The sequence below is a fragment of the Scatophagus argus genome, chromosome 11 (assembly GCF_020382885.2).
Source record: "Scatophagus argus isolate fScaArg1 chromosome 11, fScaArg1.pri, whole genome shotgun sequence".
NCBI classification, from domain to species: domain Eukaryota; kingdom Metazoa; phylum Chordata; class Actinopteri; family Scatophagidae; genus Scatophagus; species Scatophagus argus.
In genome coordinates, this window is record NC_058503.1 from 8644478 (window position 1) to 8669688 (window position 25211).

The window sequence follows — 25211 nt, forward strand, 5'->3', positions numbered from 1 at the left end:
TGCTTTACTACTACAATTACTTTCAAACTTTACTAAACACTAAACATGCGTGAAAAACTACGAGCCCTCCCAGCATGCACTTCTGTACGTCAGATACTTCCGTTTTCCCATCATGCCATTTGATAAACATGGCTGAAAGCTTTTCTGACAGCATTGAAGTCACCGCTATTAGCTAGCTGAGTTTTGCCTCTTTGATTTCATCAGTTGGTGTTTAAGTGGATTTTAAACAATGCCGAAATATTACGAGGATAAAGAGGAAGATAACAGAGCCTGTGCCGGTATCAGAGAGGACTTCAAGGCGTGTCTCCTTCAGCACGACTGCGTGGTAAAGGTAAGGAAACGTCCTCTGGTGTTAACACCTGAACCTCAGGTCTGTAACTAGGCGCTGCGTTTGCATAACAGTGCTCTACTAAAGCTTAGAGTCAGGGTACATTACTAAACATTATTCACGTTACAGTATTTCCACTAACCTAAACTGAGCTTATGCCCTAACCACAACCTTTCCAACTAGCGTAACTGTCGCAACTGTCACCGAGGACCGCGCAATGGGAACCAAAAAGTGAAACATATTTACTATATTTACTAACTAAAATCGACAGTTTTTAAGGTGTATAGAGTAGAATAGATAGATTAATGGACCTCAGTGCTCTGACTTACAAGCCTAACGTCAGGTAACCCAAGTAACCATTTTCTCCCTCTACGTGACGCCAAACTCCATCTTAAAAACTGTCAATTCAGCAGTGAGTCGTGACAGACCAAATGACGGAATATTATATCGACGATATAATAAATTACAGCTAACGTATGGTCACTTCACTTCTGATAGCTGCCTTGTTTACAAGCTAATCTAAATGATTTGCTGTAGGTTAATCACCACAACAGCGTAATTTCTATTTCAGTGCTCTGTCACCAAACAATAATATCCTTAGGAGGAGGAGAAGCCGTCAGTGACACACACTGAATGATCAATGATGTTGCCCTTCAGTTGACGAACCATGAACATTATTCATCTCTCTCACTGTTTCTACTGTTCATTTTAATGTAGCTCCTTACTTTTACCATTAAATGCACACCTTTTGGTGTTTTAACACTGTTCATTTATTTACCGCATGCTAACTGCCAAAACATTCAATCCCTAAACAAGATCATAATAGATTAATTTACTGTCACTTGACTACAGGTTTCAGCACTACATGCTCTTATTTATTAGCTCCCCCACTTTGAGCTGATGTGTAAATTGTATGGTCTTTGGAAGTTAAGGCCACATACCAGTAGGAATTAAAGGCCACAATCCATCCATATGCCCGCCCCCATGAAGAAAAGGTGTGTGCCTTCTGCAGAGTTGAGAGTCCTGTGACTTTCAGACAGGACTGCAAATCCACTGCTTGAGGCTCTTGGTAGGGAATGCATATTTTGCTCATGGAAAGGACTTGATGTATTCTAATTGGCTGCTTCATTTGTCAGGAGGGGAAGCTGCCCAGTGAGTGTTTGAAGGAAGGCCACTGCAAAGCCCTGCAGACTTCATTCTTTGAGTGCAAGAGGTCAATGGTAAGTCAACAGCGATGACACTGCACTTGTGGAAGGATTGGTGCAACTGGGAAGTGGACATGTAAAGAGAACGGGGGGATGTTTTATTTTCCTCTTTCCGCTTTGATGTTCCTGCGAGTGACCAGAACCTTGGATTTTTTTTGGAAAACAAGTGACTGATAATTTTTAAATTAAATCCTATCCTGTCTTTTTTGTGCTGCAGACTAACCAATGTCTGTTCTCTTACGACAGCTGGACACAAGGTCAAGATTCAGAGGAAGGAAAGGATACTGAGGAACCATCTGAGCACTGCCATATGACTGAGTGAATACTGGATGAGCAGCTGCAAATACTTGCCATGATTTAAATCACAGGGTGATGCTCACAGGTCAGTGTATGTGCAGCTGTACCTCCCCAGAAGACGAAAGATGTGTCAAGAAAGTGGGTGGCGACGGGCTACCAATTAATACAGTACAGTGCAGACTGACACACAATCAAAGGACTAATCTGCAAAATGTAACACTGAAGAGAAAAAACAAAACGGAGCTGTCACAGGCTGGAGCTTTTTCTGGATGAATGGGTGTGTGTTTGTTGTGTTATGAAAATACACTTGTAATAAAATAAATAATGAAAAATGGAAAGATAGTTTCTTAAGTTGTTTTTATGAAATATTTGGACGGAAACAGTGACCTCCCAACCCCACTTATTATTTTCAAAGGTGTTATTTCAAAGCAGCCATCATCATCTGCTTGAATTTCTCCAGATCCACCTTCTTCATGATAAAAGCCTTGTGAGCCTTCTTCATGAAGCCCACAGTATCCACTATCATCATGCCTCTCGTGTGTGTGCCCGTTAGCTCTACGTTTACTGGATAATGGTCACTTTCTGTGATGAATGAGTCGTCTATGGCGGCTGCCATGGCGTACGAGTCACAGGAAATGAAACCTGTCCCGGTGATGAACTCTTTCTGGAAGTGGTCGGTTTGTGATATCTCCATGCTGTAGCGGAAGATCTGTGCCATGAAGCGAGCTTTATCGCTGTCCTGTGCCAACCAGGCGTCACAAAACTCCTGTCAACACACGGCAGTGACGATGTTCTGATGAGTTCATAGATGCATTAGCTTATTAGAAAGTGCTATAATCAGTCTTTAATATAATTGCAATCTATTTGTTAAACTTACCCAGGGCAGCTTGCTGTAGCAGGTAAACTCCCAGCAGGCTAAGTAGGTGGGACACTGGTAGTGATTCAGCACTATGTATGCAGCCTCTGGGTCAGCAGTAAAATTGAACTCACCGCACACTGTGGTGTTTCCTCGAGCTGCAGGAGCAAACCACAGAAAACAATGTGATTACACATTGAATCCCACCATTACAGCATGACAAAAGAATGATAACATTTGATAGATAGTATTAGAATTAGTAGTATTTAGATAGTATTTGAATTCTGATGTAATCTGATTACATCATCACAATTAGCTAATGACTGTTTTCATTTTCAACTCATCTTTTTGTCTGTTTATCTTAAGATCTCTAGAAGTTTGTGAATTTACTGACATTCAGTGTTGCCTCCCATGATGTAGAGTCCTCTGAGTTTGCTCGGTAGAGATGGATCTATCCTCACAGCCAAAGCCAGGTTGGTAAGTGGTGCCGTGGCAACCAGAGATACCTAGGAAATGAAACCCAGGACTTGAAAGACCTGAAAGCAACACACGGACACACACACACACACAGCCGTGGGACTCCTCTCACCTCCCCAGGGTTCTCATTGACAATCCTTATCAAAGCTAACACAGCATGTTCCTTCTGAATCAGGTCCAGACTAGGAGCATTGGGGTCAGGTGCATCTCCCAGCCCGTCCTCCCCATGGAATTTTCCTGCATTAATGCAGTTCCCAAGGATGGGCTTATCAGCCCCTTTAAACACTGGAACCTGGCACACAAAAAGAAGAGCTCACTAGATGAAACACATTAACATTACACAGTTTCATGCAACATTAGCATTACGAGTTATAATGGGTTTTTTTTGTTTTTTTTATTTAACTTTTATTTTACCAGGAGAATTGACCCATTGAGATTAAAAATCTCTTTTCCAAGTGTGCTGGCCAAGTGGCAGCACAAGTTACAAAGTTTAAAATTTCAATTTGATTAAAATAACAAATCAATTAAAACAGGTGCAAATCAGGGAGTCAGTCTCAAGTGTTCTCATCCTGGAATTAAAATCGCTCAAAGGAATCAGTTCTATTAGCTTCATGTCCTTTTGAAGTTTGTTCCATGAGGTGGCAGCAGAGAAAACAAAGGCCCTTTTTCCCTGCTCTGTGCGAACAGGTGGGACAGAGAGCAGCAGTTGGTCGTTGGAGCGCAGACCATAAGAGTCAACGTTCCTCAGTGTGATGAGGCTGTAGATGTAGGCAGTAGTCCAAGTATTGCCTTGTATATGAAGGTGTACCAGTGAGTCAATTTCCTGGTAGCGAGTGAGGGCCATTGTACTCTGGAGTATAGTTCACAGTGATGGGTCAGAGCCCTACAGTTAGTGATGAACCTCAGGGCAGCATGATAAACAGAGTCTATCTTATTCAAACATTGAGCTGAAGCATTCATATACAGCAGGTCTTCATAGTCTAAAATGGGTACAAGAGTTGCTGAGACAAGGCGCTTTTTGACATTAAAAGAAAAACAAAATTTATTTCTAAATAAAAAACCCAGTTTCAGTTTAAGTTTCTTGACAAGGTTTTCAATGTGGGCTTTGAATGTGAGGGTGTCATCAAGCAGAATACCGAGATATTTATACAGATGTACCACCTCAATTTCATTTCCGTCAAGGGTGAACACTGTGGGGATGTTTATCAGTCCCTTTCTTGGCTTTGAGAACAACATTTGCTTAGTCTTTCCAGCACTGAGTACTAATTTTAGCTGTAGAAATTTATATTGGATCTCATTAAAAGCCTTCTGCAGTGATTCAACAGCTTTGGTGATGTTTTGAAACTAATCAGTTACAAACTACAAGATATGGTTGGGCAATATGGCAACATAACTGTCCTAAATAGAACAGCCCTAGCACCCCGACTACAAGTTGAAATACAGACACGTGAATGCGTTATGGTAAATTCTACTGGTTACAGAAAATTTACACTAACACAAACACTGACATGATAAGTATAATTTTACAGGTGATGTTTTGAAACTAATCAGTGAACTGTGCAGAAAAATTCCAAATAACTCAACATTTTGCCAGTGAGTGTTTACAATCAGTTAATAAAGCTCATTTTCCATACAGATTTATAAAACTCTGTATGCTGTACTAAGTTTTCCTACAAATTCATTGACCACAAATGCACCCATCTGCCATCCGCATGTTGTACTTTTTGGGAAACTTCTAAGCCTCAAATAAGCACAGTAGTAGATAGCAGAAAGAAAATCTTGTGAAACTTGAACTTTTCTCCTAAAGCTAGCTGAGCTCTTTCTGGTTGCAGTTTGTCCAGTCTGAGCCTCCAGTCATGTGGCTTGAGGAACAAGAGCTCATTGTTGGGCAGCTTATAAAGAGCGCAGTGACTCGTCACATGATGCTAGTAACATCCAAATAATGTCTGGTAACGTTCATGAGCAAACACACTGATGCTGGTCCAAAGAGACACAACATTCACCAATAAGTCATGTCAGGATCATGAAATCACTACACTGTACAGGAACTAACAGAGCTGCACCCACCTCCAGTCTACCGCAGGTTTGCAGAACTCGTAGTGTGTTCTTGCACACGTTGTCCACTTGGGTGTTTCCGTGCACGCAGGTGATGCCCAGGAGTTCCACGTTAGGGGCAGCCAACGCCATCATGATGGCCTGAGCGTCATCCACCCCACAATCGACATCCACCAGCAGCTTCTTCCTCATCATGGACCCTAAGAAGAAAGACTTCAGTCCAATGAGAACAAGACACTACTGTCTAACTGTTCGCCTAACACTCCGGTGACTGTTTTACTCCACTAATTAATGAGTAAACTGAAGGTAACATTTGCCCTACATCACGATTATAGAAAGCCGTGTTGAACTTGAATAAAAACAGAAGCACACATTTCATCTGACAACACATACCTGTTGCATAAAAAGATAAACTGTAATGTTTGCTGGCAGGTGCTCGTCTTCTCACAGACTGGAACAAACGATGGTCAGCCACTAATAACCTTTCAATAACAAGAGGGAAATCAGAAGCTGAATGTACAATGGACTGAATGGGAGGAGCTGTATGGTAAATCAAGGTTGATGATACATCTGCTTCTTGTTAATTATTATCTTCTTCCGATGTAAGGAATAAATCTATTATCACCTAACTGAATACACATACGACATGCTGAAGCACAGTTTCTCTGTTCTCTCACACAGTTCGCTTTGCAATACACATTAAAATATATTTACAAATAAACATATTTAAATTGTTTATCAAAAGGTGAATATACTCAGATCCTCTACTTCAACTCCACCAAAAATACTCCATAACCAGTTATAGGCAGAAATACAACAATGTGAGCTGCAAAATCTACTTTAAGTGATGAAAATACTTTATATGCAGTCTTTCAGATTCATATTGTAGTAGTATTGCATATGCTTTAATGTGTAAGTAGCATTGTAGTCTTGCAGTTAATCTGTAAAATAGCATGAAATGCTCCATCTTAAATCTCAATCTGCTGAGTACTGCTGCCAGACAAATGTAGACTGAAAATCACATTTCTCTTTGAAATACGGTGAAATACAAGTAGAAATAGTCAAATGAAGTGGTGTCTATACGTCTATTGTTTTTGCCACTAAATGTGATGCTTCGGTATCACATGGCAACAAAATATCCCGAAAAATCCAAAAGTGAAAGGCAACACTGAGCACTTTTCACGGTATGGCTGTGTTTGAATGCAGATAAGACGCGCAGGCCTTTCGCGCGCTCTTTGGCCTGTTTTAGTGGTCAACACAAGCAGGCTAATATGAACATCTATCGTTAGCAAAACTCTGTATCTGCACGAGACTTCTCAAAAAGCTCTTCAGTTTGTCTTGCAATGTGAAAGTACAGCCCAGCCTCACCTCCTCACAGAGCTTCTGAAATTATAACAAGCGGAAACATAACGGATAGTCACCGACATGACACATAAAACCTGAGAAAAGGACGCTGTGAGTTCTCACTCTGCTGTCATTTCTGCGGACCACACACCGCAGCTAGAGTCAGGCCAGCGCAGAGCGGCAACTGCAGCAGACTGTATGATGTTGTGTATGCAACATTCAACATGTATGCCTCATTAAATATGTATGTGTGTATATGTAATGTAACCAGTGACATTAAACATGTCATTTCAAAACCAGAGAGGAGTCTTGAGAAACTGACTTTGAGTGGTGAGGTGGTTATCTTAACATTAAACAATCTATGGCGATGACGGTATTTCCGGAAATAACTTTAAAGGGAAACACAGTTTTGTTTATCATTTTTGTTTTGTTAGCTTTAAGTATCTATCTATCTATCTATCTATCTATCTATCTATCTATCTAACAAAGGATGACACAGGGTCTTAAAGGCCCTGTGGCCTCAAACTAAAAGCTGATTTGACAGGAGAGTTTTTGACTTGTCACAGTATAAGAGCCACATGTGTAAACAGTAAAAGGTGTAACGTCTTCCATTTAATTCCATTTAACTCCTTCAGTTTAGGGTTTCCTGGGACTGTGCATGCTGTCACAACCACCTAGCTGACTGGGACACTTGAATAGAGGAAAGTCAGCATAAATCTTATCTTATCCTAACACCTGTGCTTTTCATGGAATGATTTGTCAAAATGTCTGCTATGAAAAGGATTTATTAGATCCTTTTGCAGGGCATGAGTGCGTGTGAACAAACTAGATTTTATTGACCTAATCTGACTCTGAGATAGCTTTGAACCCTCTTTGAACATCATATAAATGTATTACCATACATTTTGATAAGTGTAGAGTCCATAGAGTCCAGTAACTCAAGTAAGTTCAAGCGTGTAATATGTTTCAAGACTCTGAGGTGAAATAATTATGCAGGGCTTAGTCATTTCAGTTTCAGTTGATATCCTAAATCAGTGGTACACATTCAGAAGCATATTTGCAGTTATCCAAATTACATATTCATATACATATTGAATCAGGCTGCTTTTGAGGTGAACTAAAGGTCTACGATCAGGAGTAGTTTCCTTCTTTGCCCCTCATGTAATCACATCTTTATTCAGAGCTTTGTTTAAGAGAGAGAAAAAAAGGGAATAATCAGATGTTTATGCAACTGTAAAAATGTCACTGTCTGCCATTTTGGAAGATGTTTCTCTTTTATATGAGACAAGCTTAAGAAGACAGACTAGTTGCTGCTCAAATCACAAACCATAATGTCTTATTTACTTTAGTGACCAACTCTCTTGGCACTGACAGGCCTTTATTCATACTCCAGTTTCACCTCATATCTCTGTGGGGGTGCAGGCGTCTCCAGAACTCCCCTGTCCAACCTGTGTGTATATGCAAGTGATCAGAACAAGGTCTTAACTCACCCAATAACAATGGATAAAACTATAACAACATTTGGCGCCAATAGCCATATCAACATATATACCTGTAAGCAAAATAACATTTTAAAAATAAAATCCACTGTCTCTTAAGTTTTGTACAATTAAGTACGCCGGTGCTGGTAAACTGACAACATAAGAGGTGTTGTTGATGGTCTACAGAATAATGCAATATGCATTATATCACCTCAGTCTAAAAACATCTATGAAGGGCTCACTGTTACTCTTAATTGAAACAGTATACAACTGCAACAGTATAAAGCAGTAGTTTTTTTTTTTTGTTAAGTTTCATGCAAGTTAAATTAATTACATTTTAATGTCATTTCAATCACAAAATTCTGCATAATTCAACCGAGTGCTGTAAAACACACACTTTTAATAAATAAAAACCAAAGTTTGTACGGCTATTGAGCCACTATAGTGTTGCATGTAACCTGTAGAAATGTCCTATATAGCTGCAGATATGCTAGAATTATAGAGTAATGTGATGCACCACTTCTGAAGCCTACAACCCGTGACCCAACTCCAAAGCGATGTTTGCCAGTGCAACATCAGAACAATAGAAATCACACTAGATGAGACCTCATTGTAATACAAATGCCAGAGAGTAATGTCAGACGTGCACGTCTTACAGATCTGTGCTTGTTGTGCAGAGTTATATGGTGTTGAATATTTATGTGACTCAAGAAGAAAGGTGAGAACAAGGAGAGACAGTGGAATGGAAAGAGGCCAAAAGCACTGAAAAAAGCAAAACAAGTGCTTTGACATTAACAGCTGTCATTCTGCACCCCAGTTTAGGTCCAGAGAAATACCTTAACAAGTAAAGACATTTGTTTTGACAAAACTGATCGCCTAATCAAAGCTACACCAGCCAACTTCACATGTGGGCAAATCCAAATACCTCCAACATACAGTAATTTTTTAAAAAACATATTTTCAAGAAACACTTTCAAAGTTTTTGTCACTTCTTTAAGTTATTATCCCCAGACAGCATAATCACATGTTTGCGTGCAGCTGTTATCATTAGCCTACAGTTGTTACTTGTAGTAAAACTGACCATACTTGACAGATAAGATAAACTGCCTAACCTATTATGATATGGATTCTTTGTTTTTCTTATTGTCAGCAAAGCCCATGAAAAGACAAAACCAACACTGTGTTAGTCTGTCTCTCAGCACTACCGTTCCTTATCAGCTGCAAGTCCATTTATTCCTCCTGAACATATAAATAATTAAAATAGATAACTTCTTTTTTTTATTAAGAAAGAAGACTTCAAGAATTTAAAAAAAATCCTTAAACTGCTGGGTGATGTAGTTTATCACAAATGTTACTCAAACAAGTGTAAATGGGGCATTTGCTGGGGACTATTTTCAGGGGCGGATTAATACACATTTGGTGCTCTAGCGAGTTTTACAGTAGCAGGAGGTTTGTGGACTTCACTCATAATGAACTATAGTGGTCATATTCGCCATAATGAAACAGTGTGGCTCAGTGATGTGATTTTAATAGTTTTTTGACGACATTGAAGTCGTGTAAGCTAAATCAGGTAGGATCAATTCATTGTTGGTTTTGGTCTTAGCATGGGATTTGCTTACAAGGAAAAAATGCCAGCTTTATCCTTTAACTTTTTTGTGTAGCAAAAAGTGACTACAACTTGGATTTCATTGTGCAACTCTGTGTTGTAGAATGACAAATAAATTAACAAATGCAGTAAGGTCACAAATGTGTGTCTCACATCATCTTTCAAAAGGCTGAGTCATTTGCACATATTATTTCTAGGTTAAGTTAAAATGACGCCTCCTGATGCTACAACTGGTGCAGCAGCCAACAGTGTTGTCTGCACACTGGCTACAATGTAAGACAGAAAGCCGTATCTTCACTGTTTCTGGCTGTGAAGTGGCCGTGAAAAGTGTGTGATGATAATACTACAGGAGGAGAGGGGAAGCTGCTATGAAACAAACTAGAGTAGCACTGGCACTTGGACATTAATCATCTTAGCAGTGACTAAGCACAAAACAAAGGGCTGTTGTTCCAGTTTGTGTTGGTATTTTTCTTTGTGTGGCGCCATCATCATCATCATCATCCCCTTCAGTCTTTCGGTTCCCTCCAGTTAGAGGAGTCCACTTAGGTCTCAACCTTCCCATACGTCCCCTCTGGAGGGCGATACTGTTTAGGGAAGGCCTTGAGCTGGAGAGAATTAAAGGCATATTTACGACATCCCACGTTTTTCATGGTGTTCTCTCTCCTGCAGCCCTCACTGCGGAGAAACAGAAGCTATGCGTTATTTATTTTGGCAAATGACTTTTCTTATTTGCTTGTTGATGCAGGGGTAATAACAACTGTGAGGTTAATGACTTTTAGTGTCATCAGCTCACCTGCGCATGCAGTCCAAGGCCTGGTAGAAGACCTGTGGGGCGAGGGCGTGTTCCTGCTGCAGGATCTGACACTGCTCTAGGGTCAGAGACATGGCTGTGCGGTCCTTGGCACTCTTACAGCTGGTGAAACGCACTCCGTTCAGACGGCGACATGCCTTTAGGATTTGGAGAATGAAACGCGTGGAGTAAGACAGAGCTTTTAAAATTTGTTTGGCTGCACAGAGAAGACACGAGAGGCAATGCTACCTCGGCCGCTTGCCACAGAATCTCCACATTCTTGCTTTTCTTGGCGTTCACATTCTGGCTCAGCAGTTTAAGCAGCTCAGGCAGACTGGTGGTACTGCGGGAACGAGGCAGGCCTGAATACAGAACAGAGCGATGAACAATGAGGTGAGTTAAGTAGGAGAAGAAGAAGACACGTTTTTCCGTTTGTGTTTTGTACGTATGTAAACTCACAGTCGTCAGGCAGGACTTCTTTAAACTGGTCGTAGTATGAGCTGAGGCGAGACATGCTCTCCATGTTGATCACTTCTTGTAGTGACGTGTCTCCAAACCTGAACACACATCTGTCACTTTAAATCTTCACTTGTCCTGTTAATATCCTGCTGCCCTGTGCTTCAAATAAGTACTATAAACTATCCAGGCTTAATGTGAACTGGCCCACACATGATTTAAATGTCATATTCACAGTCCAGTACTGAACAAGTGTTTGGAGTTTTGCTCAAGGGCACATCAACAGTGGTCTGCCTGTGGGCTCCAACCAGCCTCTCATTTCATCTCAGTTTTCATTCAAATCTCTTTTTCTGCTTATTTTCTAGTTGCATTTTCCAATTTTCTCCCTGTCTAATACACTGAGGAGTACCAGATGAATAAGAAGGAGAAACTTCACCATTTAACCATGACAAAATACCACGTCTTATACAGAATATATCATCGTATTATGACTTCTATCACTTAATTTAGTTACACTGTCAAAGTGGGTGATACCACCTTTAATATTTTATATGCATATTTGTATATTTTATTATTATACAACATAATTTTTCAAACTGACAACCACTTATAAAAATATTAAGCTATTTGAATAATTAAACCACATCAAAAATAATACAACCTAACATTTAGAGGGTGCTTTGAACATGCATAAAACTTATTAAGAGAAAATGGCGTTTTCACCTTCAATAAATAGATCCAAAGAAATGATGACGCAAAAACCGTGCTGTTTTTGATGGCTAAAACGTACCACAATATCCAAATTTTACATCTTCTTATGAGGTGCTATTACCCCTCTCCATTTGCTTCTGTCCTCAAGCCCTTCCTGTCCTCTAATCTCAGTGACTCACTTCTCGGCCAGCGTCTGCTGTTCGTTGATCCCGACGTTGAACAGGACGGGCTGCACGCGCAGGAGCATCCCGTTTTGAATCTCTCGTGGCAGCGTGTCGAACATCACCCCTGGCATAGGAACCCTGACGTTAAAGCCGTTCCTGTTTCCTGTGATCACTGGCAGCATGTCTGGGGTGAAAGCTGAAGTTGCTTGGGTAACTTTAAAGGTGACATTTCTCAGGTCCGTCACTCCCACGCTCATATCCTCCAACATGGCCAGCTCCTCACCTTTAAGAAGCAAGGAGTCAAGTCACAGAGGAAATAATTCAAAGGTACCCGTGGCAACAAGTCAGTATTCTCAAATTAAATTATATCCTTGAGAAAAGCAACAAAACTAAAACTGACATCTTTACCTCAGCTGAGGATGTTACAGTTTTGATCATGTATGTTAGCTTGTTTACCTTTGAAGTGACAGTAAATCTCAGATTACAGTGAAATGTTATGAAAAGTTAGCCTGGGTGGAGGTGTGCACTTTCTGTTATCTGTGCGATAATACATATCTAAATCAGCACGCATACACACAAACATCCTAACACACAGGTTACCATAGGTGCTGAGCAGGCCCTCATACTGCACCAGTAAGCCGATGGTGTGTAGTTGCCTGAGGAAGCCCGAGTCACAGAGACTGTTCCTCAGCTTGATAACAAAGCCGCAGATCAGCGCAGTCAGCTGTAATCATCAATACAGCGATGAATGGTCATGTTTTTAATGCATAACACGCATACTGTGAAATGGCAAGTAATCCTCCGAAACTATGTGAGCATGAAGGAGAGAACAGACAGAAGGGGGACGTAGAAGTTGACGGACCGTCTGGCAGAAGACGACGTCGCGGCGGTACTGCAGGGTGAGGCTCGTGGCGATGGTGGGGGCGCTGTCCTGCATCAGCAGAAACACCATGGCCTTTTTGGCTTTGTCGCTCATCAGAGACACGCAGTCCGTCAGCGTGGTGAGGAGAGGGTAGAGGGCATCGCTCCACTCGCCTGCTCACACACACAGGTTAAACGCGCATACACACACAGGGTACTATCAGATGAACTTCATTACACCATATTTAACACAGTTGGTCCTAAAAATTATTACACTGTAGTGGATATTTGGGTTTAATACTCGTTCTAGCACATATGGAATGATTTATTAAGGACATATTGCGCTCACCTGGGGATGTCTTTTCTACCTCTGGGCTGCTATCTACAAGTCAGAAAAAATAAAGGATGTTCAGATAAGGACAGAATCTCACTTCTACTTGTAACTTCTACCTGATTTTAAACATCTAACAACACTACAGCAACAAGAATGACCCCAAAGATGTGACCAAGAGGATGTGAAAAGCATGCAGGAGTCTGGTGACAGGATGATGATGATGATGATGCTTGATGGTTTTTGTGACGATAACAGAGGATGACGTAATTGTTGCAGTGATGATGATGTTGCCTTCATGGCTTTATGCTCATTTTCTTGGATACTATGAAGAGCTCATGAGAGCGACACACTGATATTAACCTTCTCATCTTTGTAAGAGCACTGAGATTAATCAGTACATTGGTGTGTGACTTTGCCTCATTCACACACCTGACAGCATGTCTGTGCATGTGTACCTTTCTTAGTGTTAGTCGGCTCCTCGTCGGTGAGCAAGAAGACATCTTCAGAGCTACTGTCACTCTGGAGCTTGTCTCTCTGCAGCAGCCTGTCTACTCTCTGGATCACGCACTCCAGACTCTTATCAACATTTAGCCAAATCTTCTCCTGCACACAAACACATATTAAAATTGGAGTTAACTTAAAAACAAACAATATAACAACAGGCATTAAAGAGGTAGATGGACTCTTCTCTCACCCACTCCTCCTCGTACAAATCTGCTTGAAAGGAGGCACGCTTGTTTTTACTCCCTTCGCTGCCCTCTGGTGGAGCTGCATGGCGAGAAGGCGAGGTGGAAGCACGAGACGGGGAGGTTGGGTGGCGGGAGGGGGAGCGTGAGGGGGAACGAGAGGAGGGTGAGAGTGAGGAGGAGGACGGAGACGGGGTGCCTTGCTTAGTGAACTCTGGGCGGGCGGCTGCCAGGGCGAGGATGGCTGAGGACAGCAGTTTGGAGTCGCACACGGTCACCAGCTGACGAGTCTGCAGGAGGACAGGGAAGGAGGACAGGGAAAGGCTACTGAGAGTGGCTAAAAAGTGGTTATACTGTGACCATTAAATTAAGAGAGACTTGGGGCAGCAAATCTTATTTAAAGTTCATAAACTGTGGCACTAAATATAAGAGAGAAAAGGCTTGTGGTGACGTTTCACTGGTGCAGTATTCTGCCAGTTCTTTTTTCTTTTGTTGCTGTCCTCGACAGCCAAAATTGAATTTAAAGACATTTTAAGATTGCAAGAGCTGATCATTTCTATCCAGGCTATGAAATCCAGAAGGAGAAGGAAGAGTCAAAGAGTGAGATCAAACAGAGAAGAAACTATAACACTGCACTTGATTGATAACCTCCAGGTCCTCTCAGTGTTTTCTTACCTTCTCTTTCAGGATAGTCAGGGTTCTCTCCAGAGCGTTAGCTGAGCGGTCCTTGGCGGCTCGAGACAGACGTTCAGTGTAGTAACACACTTGAGTCTTCAGGGTGTTAATTTGTGCAATCAGATCCTTTGCTTTCACTACATCCTGAGGCTGGTACGCCAGTCTTTTAGAACCAGAGCCAGCAGAGCTTTGGGCGTGTGTTGATGTGTGTGTGAAAGACAAAGACATAAAAGAGAAGGTGAATGGTGGAACAAACATGAAAACACGGCAATAGCCATAAAAGAAAACAAAAAAACACAAGACAAGACGTGAACTCACCTTTCATCCTCATAAGAGCTGATTGAGTAAAGAAAAAAAATCACAATAAAATGAATTACTCACTCATAAAATCAGACACCACCATAAAACCAACAGCACAAGAAACCTGTATTATCTGCTTTGCTGCACTTACTGTTTCCGGGCTTCTTCAAGTTTGTGCAGCAGTTTTCGGAGGCCGCAGCCTTTAAAGCCTTGATGATGTGCCGCAGGAGCTCCAATAGTCACGACGTCATATGTCCGGTCTGATCAGAAGACAGGAATAAAGAAGGGAGAGGAGTCCACAGCACTATACAAGGTGCAATATGTAAGAACTGGTCACCTGTTGACATACTCTAGCTGGTAGGTAGCTGAGTTAGCTGTGTAGCTAGTGGTCTGGACTGGGAGCTCTGAGCACCAGGGTTTGTGACATGATAACTGTTATTTCCTTACTAGTTAAATTTAGAACTACATTTCTTCCACACTGCACCTTTAAAACCTTGGACAATCAGAGACATACAGCACATGCAAACCTACAGTATTTGCACAAATACCTACCATAGCCAGACTCTCCCTGTACTCTCATTCTCTGGATGTGCAGGTTAGTAGGAATAAACTCCAACTTCCTCTCAGCTTTCAAGGTACTGGACTTAAATGAAGGACCTGGAGAGAAGAAAGGAGGACAAAGGTTATCTGCACATAATACAATATAGATGAGTCCTAATGTGATATTTTATGTAAAAATATAAATACGAACGGAATTGGTAAGATGTCCCACTGGTTATCTTGTGCAACATTTTTTTTCTTAAAGGGAAATTCATTGTATTGCACTGAAACTGTGAGGGACATCATAATCAGAGGCTGAGATAGGTTTTCTCCCCAAAATGAATCTGAAAATTTTAAACTCCAAGCCTCAAAGTTTCTAAAGCTTCCTCTCTGTAAAAAATTAATAGAATCTGAGCCCAAGCCAAGATGCCCTGATGATTTTCTCAGACTAGATGAAGCTCCCCCAGGCTCTTATCAACATTTTGCCACAGACGCCCTGTAACGAATCAACATGTAAAATTGGTGGAGAGCCCCTTTAAAATAGCATCTTCTGAATAGTGTGTGAGCCTAACCTTTGTATTCGTGGAGGTCACTTATGGTCTCCTGGTAGGTGAGGATGATGGTCTGATACTGAGTGATGATCTGCCTCCTGAGGTTCTCCCAACATGGAGATAGCTCTCCCAGTTCCTCCAGCTCACACACTCTGCACATTACACCAATGCATTCACAATCAAGACATCCAGCTGAAGCACTGATGATCTCACAGCTGCACTGCAGTTAGTGCAGCGTGTTCAATTATGTAACAAACACAACAGCTGAGCTAATTCCCACATTAAAAGCAACCATTAATATGAATGTCCACATTGAGAGCTGTTATGATGTTTCTTTTCTTTCTAGAGGACATAAAGAATATACCATCTCTGATATATCATACAACATCTACAAGGGAGAAGAAGATGTTTTGGGCCACACATGCACTGATATGCAAAATGGTTGCCAATGAGGATGCAGTTACAAGATTACAGGTTTCAAGATGAAAAAGAGAGGAAATTATTAAAATAAATTCAGATGGTCGTATTTTTTCTTGAAAACTCCTAAAATGAGGAGGTCAAACTTTGGTGAAATTGCTCACAACTCATCCACAAACTGAGAGCTGTAGTAAAGAGTCCAGTCTGAGACTATTTCAAGTCAAGCAATTTCAAGAATGGTTTAATGGATTTAATCTATGAAGGTATCATGTCCTTACATGCATTCAACTACATAAACAAATATGAAAACTACTTGCTTATTTCCACTTGTTTAAAAGTACACTATATAGATAAAAGTATTGGGCCTCCTGACCATTACACCAACAGGGACTTTAATGACATTGCATTCTAAACACATAGACAGCTTTACAGCTGTAACAGCTTCCACTCTTCTGGGAAGGCTTTTCATAGGGTCTCCATAGGACAAGGCCTGGCTCGTAATCTCAATTCCAGTTCACCCCAAAGATGTCGGATGGGGTTGAATTCAGAGCTCTGCGAGGGCCAGTCAAGTTCTTGAGCACCAAACTCATTCAGTCATGTCTTTATGGACTTTGCCTTGTGCACTGGGGGACAGTAATGCTGCAACAGAAAAGGGCCTTTAACAAATTGTTGCCACAAAGTTGGAAGCACAGCATTGTCCAAAATGTCTGAAGCATTAAGATTTTCCTTCACTGAAAATCAAGGGCCCAGCCCAACCCCTGAAGAACAACCTCATAAAGAGGGTCTGGATACTTTTGTCTATATAGTGTAGTACTGAAGTGCATCAGATATCAAAGTAAAGGAAAGGGGAAAAAAAGACCAAAGACTATAAAAGGTGAGACAGAAAGGACACAAAGACAAGGCAAAAATTGTCTCGAGGTTAGGCTTAAGACCAAAATCGAGCTCAAGTATTACAGCCATTACAATACAGCCAAAAATAGAACATTGCACTACAACATCCTGCTGCTCCTGCATCCAGATGTTCAGTCCTCTGATCAATAACATCATGACAATTTTCAGACATTACCTGACAGCATCTTCCTCCAGCAGCAGTTTAACAAACTGTCGAGGAATATGAAGGGACAGGACACTCTCTGCCATCTGCTCCAGGATCCGAAGGTGGTTGCCGTCCGTGGTGGGGAACCGGTATGTCCGCGACATGACGCCCCCAAACACTGAAGCAGACCCAGACACAGTATCACAACCGTGGATCACGTTTCTAAAGCCTCTCATACTGGAGGTTGATGTTGTTATAGACTCACTCACCAGCCTTTAGCAGTGGGTCTTTACATAGAGATGAAGACTTGGATTTAATGCCCATGGATTCAGTCAAGCTTTCATCAACAGGCAGAACCATCTGGCTCAGACAAACACAAAAAAACACAGACATGTTTGCGTAAAGAAGTCCATCTGAGCATCATGCCCCTAACTTCTTCACTCACTGATCACTGATGACTGTTAATAATTTCCTCACAATTGAGATGCTGGAAATAAGGAGTGCTAAGTATTTTGCAATGGATTATTTTTCTGTCATTAATAATAATCGATTAATCGACTAATACTTTCAGTTCTAATACTTTTATGAGAAATGAAACTTGTGACTTCCTGATCACTCACCCTTCCGTTAACAGTGTCTCCTCTCTGTAATCTTGCAACAGGGGCTCTCTGCTCGCGCTTCTCCTCTATCTGCCAGGCGATGACAGTGATGTTCCCCACGCGCTCGTTCTCCGCTGACCTGACCCACAGCGACATCGAGTAAATGAAAAACCCCTGAACCCAAATACAGCGAGCAGCGGCTATCACTTTGTCAGAGCTGAGAGAGGGAAAGGCGGCGTGTGTCGGGTCTGCCTGTTACCTGAGAGTCAGATGCAGTCTGTGGTGTTTGTCCTGCAGCAGCTCTTTCACAGAAAACATGGACGAACCAAGCATGTACATCTGTCACATAAAAGCACACATGTCCACAAGATTGAGAGGATTCCACCCAGGCAAGTGTAGAAAAGATAAGACTTTCATTCACAAACAAGACATCTGAACACAGTAAAGTGAAATGATTCATCGCATTGGGGCTTACCGTGCCCTGCGAGCGGTCCTTCACATCGTAGACAGAAAGTTTGACCTGAGTCTGCTGGGTGATCAGAGAGTCCTGAAAGAACGCGATGCTGCTCAGGAAGATGGGGTTACTGGTGCCCTGAAGACAGAGACAGACAGAGATTGAGACAGAGGTGAGATCACTTTGAAGTGACACACAGAAGGCAGGGAGCAAGGGCAAACAAGCAGCAGTGTACCTCTATTATTTCAGTTTGAGCGTGCTTGGTCCAGAAGGCCTGCGGCGGAGTAGTGCAGCTGACTGCGACAAAGCTGGTTGGCTTACGGTCCAGAGAGGGAGTGACCAGCTCACTGCAGGCTGCGGCAACATGTGGACACAGGAGGGGATTACAAACTGTGGGACTTAATGGTGGGAAGGTCACTAATCCTTGTCCAGTGGAGGAATGTAACACTACTTTCGAGTTGTCAGTACTAGATGAGCAGCACTCATCTACAGTAATACTTTCAGGTTGAACAAGGGATAAAAATTAAACAAGTCACTCCACACAAATGATAGTCGCTTCTTGAGCCAATCCCTGACAAGATGCAATGCACCATCCTTCATCCTTTAAGCAGCATCTCTTTTTTTTTGGGCCAATTTTATGCAGCGGAACAAGCTGTAGACACAGGATTAAACAGAAGAGTTGCCTAATGGCAAAGAAAGAGCAACAATATTAACTCTCCTTTTTAGGCCTTCACCGTTGTTTTGGTGCTGGACAGGTAGAGTAAAGCTGTGGGATCTAAAAACCAAAACAATGAGACTAAAAGATGATAAAATCCTGAGGGAACACGCACAGGTGTTTGATAATTCTTTATTACCAATGACAACTTTCACATTACTCATAATTATTTAATCATAAAAGAATATTGATTAATGGTTAAGCATAGGATGGCATCACTTTTAGACTTTTTTGTCAACAAATCCCAGGAGAAGACCAAAGCCAAGAATGTAAAAGTCAGTCCCTGAATACCTTCCAGCTTCCGTGCTTTGTCTGTGGCATGCAGCCCTTTTGTTCCTACTGAAGACATCATTTTTTAAAAACGTGTCACAAACATCTTGCGTGTTGTGACACGTGTATCTGTGGTTTTTTCCTGAACTTACCCACGCTGAACTCCAGCACCGGCTCATCTGGATCCTGACTGTTGCCTGTAGGACAGAGAGAAAGAGGAGAGGGAGCTCTTTCTTTCACACCCTGCTATTTCATCATCAGTGAAGTAAACAGGTTACCATGGTAGCAGTTACTTAGTTACCTGAGAGAGCCAGCCCCATCATCTCAGCTGAGAGATCAAACGTGTTGGCCCGGTAGACGGACCAGGGCCGGTGGCGGGGGCTGCGCTCCTTCCCGGACATGGTGGGTTCACGTCGGGGCTGAGGACGGATTTCGAATCAAAGGGCTGAAGAGCAGAAGGATGACGAGCAGACTCAAAAGCAAATCTCGTCCGTCACGTCTGAGATGTGTGCGCGTATTGGTTTCCCTTGCGTGTTGATCTGAGTTGTCAAACGTTTGTCGATGATAAAACTGAAAAACGAAAACAACAAAGTGATCATCTGCCGTCCCCATAGAAACAGCTGAGACATGAGAATGCTCTGAAGGCATCCTGTCACCAACATGGAAGCTGAGCTCAGAAAAATAAGACAAAATTAGGAAACTGCTGGCTGAATAATTAATGCGTGCCATGATACTCAATTCTGAGAGGAAGAGCACATGAGAGGCTGTGCAGATCTCAGTCAGTGTTCGACTTCTCTTTTTCCCTCTCTTAATGTGCTAATGCAGGCAGTGGAAATGATTTCTGTTTGGAAAAGTGTGACTTTTCACACAGCTGCAGGATACAAAACGCAGAGCTACAGCAGACTGAATCTTCACCTTCTCCCTCCTGACGCTATTTGTGGATTTTTGGCATTTTGTTTAAAAAAAATTAGATTCCTCTTTCATAAGGAATAATAACACACACACATTACACAATTAGTTACTAGGATGTGGTGCAAATTGGCTCATACAGCCTTCTAAATATCTGAACTTACAATTTGATACTTTATCGCCTTGTTCCTGTATAAGAATGTTAATATGAGGTCCTTTATGTGTAAACAGGTCCAAACATCAAAAGCAAAGTCCTTCTAATGTGTGACAACAACAACAAACAATGTATAGGGAATGGTGTTCGCTGTGAGAAAAAATACCAGAAGTCATTAAAATGAAGGGTTTTGTGTAATTCTTATTGTAATCTAACAACTTATAAAATTCTATTGTATTGTTGGACAGTGGGGGGGGGGGGGGGCTGTCAAGGAATAGTGAGATGGGGACAAACATCCAACAGAGGCCTCCCAGTTGGACTCGAGCAAAGGAGCTTTTTGTTCTATTCCTTGAGAATAACCGGAAGCTTTGAAGTCAAAGTGTTCAACAAATGAAGCATAAAGAATAACATACAGGTCGATCATCCGAATTTTATGAGATTGTTCTTTGAGATAACTTGCCAAGGATCAGTGTTCATGAACAGGGCATTTTGACCTGTCAGTGGTACGACAAAAGAAGCCAGAGAGGAGCCCGAAGCCACAGAGAATCATCTTCCATAGAGCATGAATCTTAAGACCAAACGTAATGATAACAATGACCTGTAATTAACAAGTTATACTGCCTGAAACCAACAGAACACACAAACAGACTGTAAATTATAAACTCTCCATATCTAACATATAGCATATAAAATGTAAGACTTGTTTATTTAATATGATAGTGCATCTATGCTATCATTTTAACCACAAACACTTACAGAACTATTTTCATCTCAGCAATTAGCTTTGCACCAACCTCAGCGGACACTGGTGGTGTTGCTCACCAAGACACTCGCTTATTGTATTTGATATTCATGCTGTGAAGACAAGGCTGATAACACAGAAGCTACAGCGTAAAGGTTGTTACCTGGCTCACAACGCACCTGCCAAAATTCCATTCAACAGTGGGAGAACAGGAAACTATAGCTGTGCCAAGTGTAGCACACAGTGTCTATGAGCGGAATCACTGCTGCAAGAGGAGAATCGGCAACAAGACAAGCAAGCCATCAGTGTGCTGACTTCTGCTCCTGCAAAGCACAGCTAACTTCAACCACAACCCACAGGAGAGTGAGCAGAGGACACACACAGCGGAGGAAATGGGAAAAACAAAAGCTGTGTGTGAAGAAAATGTGAAAGGTTAAAAGGAGAAGAAAAGGATGCATGTAGCAAGTGGTCTGATGGCTAACCTGAGGTGAAAGCTGCTTCAATGGCCTTAAGAGATAAATGTTTAGGCTGTGACATGTCATTTAGCATTTCCTCTTTAGTGCAAATATCCATTTGCCTTTGCTCAGAGTGACCATCTGGAATAAAAGTCTCTCCCTTCTCTGCCCGAACAGACCTGGCAGACTGAGGGAATATCAGATACTGTGAGTGTTTGCTTTGAATTTGCACCGACAAAAGGAGAACAGCTGTGTGCCACTGTGCATTCATGTGCAAGGCCTCCTGCAAAGGCAAGGCCTATTTTTACACGTGAATCTGTTTTGACGTCACACGGCGCACACGTCACCCACACACACATATACACACAACACTCAAAGTCATCTACACAGTCACACATACAGAATCCAGAGTTGAGCGTGGTGCTCTCTGCTGCCAGCTTAATCTCTGTTTTGGCAGCTTCTTATGAGACCAAAGCAGATGACAATTACATGGTGGCTGCTCTGCCTCATTAGGCCGCGTGTCAGTGGGAGACGTCTTTTAACGTGCCGTGATCTGCACTGCCTGAGGCACTGTGGGAAGCTCTCTGGGAACCCCAGAGGAGTCTAATGCAAAGCCACAGGGAGCCACAGATCATCATCATCATCACGTCTGTCTAACAGTCATCAGCTACATGCTCGAAGGAAGACAAAACACCCACGACTGGTGCTGAAACAATTTGTCAATAAACCCATTTATAGAAAATTGATCAACAACAATGTTGAATAGTGTTAAACAATTTAAGAGATTCCTCAAACTGAACTGGTAGGCGTTCACTGGCTCGACATTCTCACATGTGAGGATTTGCTGTTTTTCTTTGTTTTATATCACTACGAACTCAATACTTTTGGATTTTGAACCGTTGGTTGTACAAAACATTTGAGATTAGCTAATTAGCATTAAAAATACTGACCAGATAAACTAAATCAAAGTTGAAAGGTGGTTTTAATAAGCAACTAATCAGCTGATTAATTTCTTGACTAATCCATTAATCAATTGGTCTATAAACTGGCAGAACATACAGAAAAAGTCCATCACAATTTCCATGAAACCCAAATAAATACAGAATATTCAATTTATAGTGACATAAAAAAAGCAAAGATGAGAAAAAAAGCTGGAGAATGGTTGTTAGTCTTGCTTGGAAAATAACCGGAATAGCTGATGATTAATTCTGTGTCCAATGACTAATCGATTAATCGACTAATCGTTTCAGTTCTTACTGTCAAATACTTGTTGGTTGCAGTTATTCTTGTTATAGGACACATGGGCTTCCTCTCAGAGTGGCCACAGTGTGGTTAGCTGTTCCACAGTGAGACAGCTCCACAGCTGCTGCTCTGTAGGTGACCTCTGACCTCAATAAGACAAAACACATCACTGAGAGACACATTTTGGTTTCCCAGCCTTAAAGGGAGAATAAGGAAAGGAGATGTGGTGTGTAGAAGCAGAGAGGACAGAGATGATGCAGGTGGTCCTCGTGGTACACAGTCCTATGGGGCGGTCTAGGGACGAAAATGACCCAGTTAGTCAGGCTGGCGGCACACAGCTGGACCCCTGCAGATGCTGTCAGCACCGGCTGCACTGCAGTGCATCTCACATGTCCTCTTCCACAACTCACCTCGTCCTCATCCCTTTAAATCTGTCCCAAACCCCTCATGCTCTGTTTCTTTTACTGCGTCATCACTTTTGTTTTTTTGCTCTGGCTGTCTCCCTTTTCTGTGTCCCTCCGTAACCCTGATGTTCCTCTCAATTTCAGTCTACTGATCCTGTTTTATCCCACATCTGAGCCAACTCTTGAGTCTGATCTACAATCATGAGCTTGATGTTGAAATGTCTGTCACAGCCGTGGACACACTGATGACTGACTCGTCCACAGAGACTGAGCCACAAATTGGCCTCTGATCCAACAGATCAAAGAGGAGGAGAACATGAATGCTAACCAGTTTATTCCCACTGGGAAGAACATTTTTACACACACACACACACAAACACACAAACGTGGAGAGGAAGTAACGTCATGCATAAAGAAGCTCTTGTTACCCAGACAGCAGTAAAGTGTTCATGAGAGAGAAACCTTTGATGATGATGGTGATGATGATGAGCGAACGCTTGTTAATGATGCTACAGGATCACACACAGTACTGTCAGTGAATCCTTCGGTCACATCGTGCAGATACGCAGGTTCAGAAGTCTGGTACAATTTATTTCTTAAAAACAAAAATGGAAAAAAGAGAGACATAAAAAAAGAGATGAGATGTCTTTAGCTGTCTATAAACTCTCTCTCAGGATCATTTCCGGATTCAACAGATCAAATATAATCCTTTCTGCTCTGCTGGGAGCATCTGGGCGGCCTGCAATGGCGTGACACGCTGCTTCACAAGCAACACACCCGCTTTTATGGATAGGCTAATGTGTGCATATACATACATGTATACATATATATCTTATTGTCCATAATCCTACATCAACACCCTCCTGGCCATCTGGTGTCATCCCGTCCAGGTACGTACAAATTACTACACAGAGGCCAGAGCTATTCATGACAGCTCTGGTCAATACTATCATCATTATTCCTCAGAGTGGATAAATGTTTATTTACTGACACCCGGACAATAACAAATATTGCGTCATGGTGTCTGCTGATGCTCGTCCAGTGAGGCTGCTGCAGGACGTGCAGGAGCAAAAGCAGGCCACGATTAAGAACAAAACACATAACTCGATATTGGAGATGTGGCTGTGGCTGTAAACATGTCTTATTCTGATCCTGCTGCGGGGTGGTGCTCGTCTACATACGGCAGCATCCATCACACTGTGAGCAAACGCCCTCGACCAAACCGTGAGATGACGATATGTGAAATGCGAGCCGCACAAAGAAAGAAATAAATAAAACATACCGTTTAAAGACAGGAGAAGGTTTCTCTTCATATTGATGCGCATCCTGGTTGCACACTCGACGATATCTGCAGTCTGAGACTCACCCTGACTCCCTCTGACACATAGAGACGTAATACCCCCTCTGGAGGAAGCGCCTCACGTCTCCACTGGGGGGCGCTGTAGGGCTGAACTGCGGAAGATTGCTGTACCACCAAAAATAACCTCACATGCTCGTAAGTGGGTGGAGGACTGTAGAAACAACACAGTAAAGAATGACAAAAGTAAAAAATAGCTGCTTCAAGTCACATTTTTTGGCTTTGGCAAATCTGTATCATAACAAAGAAAACGTCAGCAAGTTTAGTATTTTGCTGTTTGCCATTTATTAATATAAGATAGCCTATTGCAATTTTTTCTTAGTTAAGTGGCTGGATCAAAGAAAATAGTAATAATATTACTATATAGTAAAAATTTTATGAAATAAATTACTGCTCCCCTTCCCTGTCTGCAAAATTAATGTTTTCATACTTTCCTTCTTATGTAAATCATAATTTTGGGACACTATATTAAAATTATTATTGAAAACAAGAACAATAAAAATTAAAACTAACTGACAGCTTTGTGAGATAATAAGTTACAATTTTGACAAACTTACTATCTAGTGATTTTGGCTTGTGTGTGACATTAGTGTCATACCTGAACACGAATCCTCTCACAGAGTCAGTTTCAGCACACAATACAGTCAGCAGGACAAACATGAATACTCACAGTCTCTGTTTACAAAACTGACAGCTAGATGGACTTTTTATTCTTATTATAATCAATACAGAATTATAGC

At 41.8% G+C, this 25211-nt stretch overlaps 3 protein-coding genes across 4 annotated transcripts; 1 reads left to right on the forward strand and 2 right to left on the reverse strand.

Moving 5' to 3' along the window:
• Window positions 1-97: 97 nt before the first annotated feature.
• Window positions 98-2168, forward strand: LOC124066625 (cytochrome c oxidase assembly factor 5). The gene is made up of 3 exons (XM_046403183.1): window positions 98-331; window positions 1465-1548; window positions 1780-2168. Exons 1-3 carry the CDS (start codon window positions 230-232, stop codon window positions 1819-1821), a joined length of 228 nt encoding a protein of 75 aa, XP_046259139.1. The 5' UTR covers window positions 98-229; the 3' UTR covers window positions 1822-2168.
• A 2-nt stretch (window positions 2169-2170) lies between these two features.
• si:dkey-4e7.3 (uncharacterized protein LOC402865 homolog) lies at window positions 2171-6697 on the reverse strand. 2 transcript variants are annotated; one of them, XM_046403179.1, is made up of 7 exons: window positions 6587-6697; window positions 5612-5700; window positions 5231-5418; window positions 3276-3455; window positions 3081-3192; window positions 2708-2844; window positions 2171-2596 (listed from the first exon to the last, which is right to left on the reverse strand). In XM_046403179.1, the coding sequence occupies exons 1-7, from the start codon at window positions 6643-6645 to the stop codon at window positions 2249-2251; spliced, it is 1113 nt and encodes a 370-aa protein (XP_046259135.1). In that variant the 5' UTR covers window positions 6646-6697; the 3' UTR covers window positions 2171-2248. The 2 variants fall into 2 exon arrangements, with proteins under 2 accessions (XP_046259135.1, XP_046259136.1); XM_046403180.1 differs by lacking the exon at window positions 6587-6697 and having other exon boundaries at window positions 5231-5431.
• A 2669-nt stretch (window positions 6698-9366) lies between these two features.
• inpp4aa (inositol polyphosphate-4-phosphatase type I Aa) lies at window positions 9367-24520 on the reverse strand. Its single transcript, XM_046404738.1, has 24 exons — window positions 24397-24520; window positions 19510-19778; window positions 19361-19405; window positions 18459-18577; window positions 18245-18361; window positions 18029-18108; window positions 17791-17908; window positions 17440-17530; window positions 17201-17348; window positions 15739-15869; window positions 15179-15283; window positions 14778-14886; window positions 14645-14662; window positions 14327-14513; window positions 13660-13941; window positions 13421-13568; window positions 12981-13013; window positions 12633-12805; window positions 12371-12494; window positions 11786-12053; window positions 10899-10996; window positions 10689-10801; window positions 10443-10597; window positions 9367-10324 (listed from the first exon to the last, which is right to left on the reverse strand). Exons 2-24 carry the CDS (start codon window positions 19607-19609, stop codon window positions 10192-10194), a joined length of 2895 nt encoding a protein of 964 aa, XP_046260694.1. The 5' UTR covers window positions 19610-19778; window positions 24397-24520; the 3' UTR covers window positions 9367-10191.
• Between the last annotated feature and the right edge of the window lie 691 nt (window positions 24521-25211).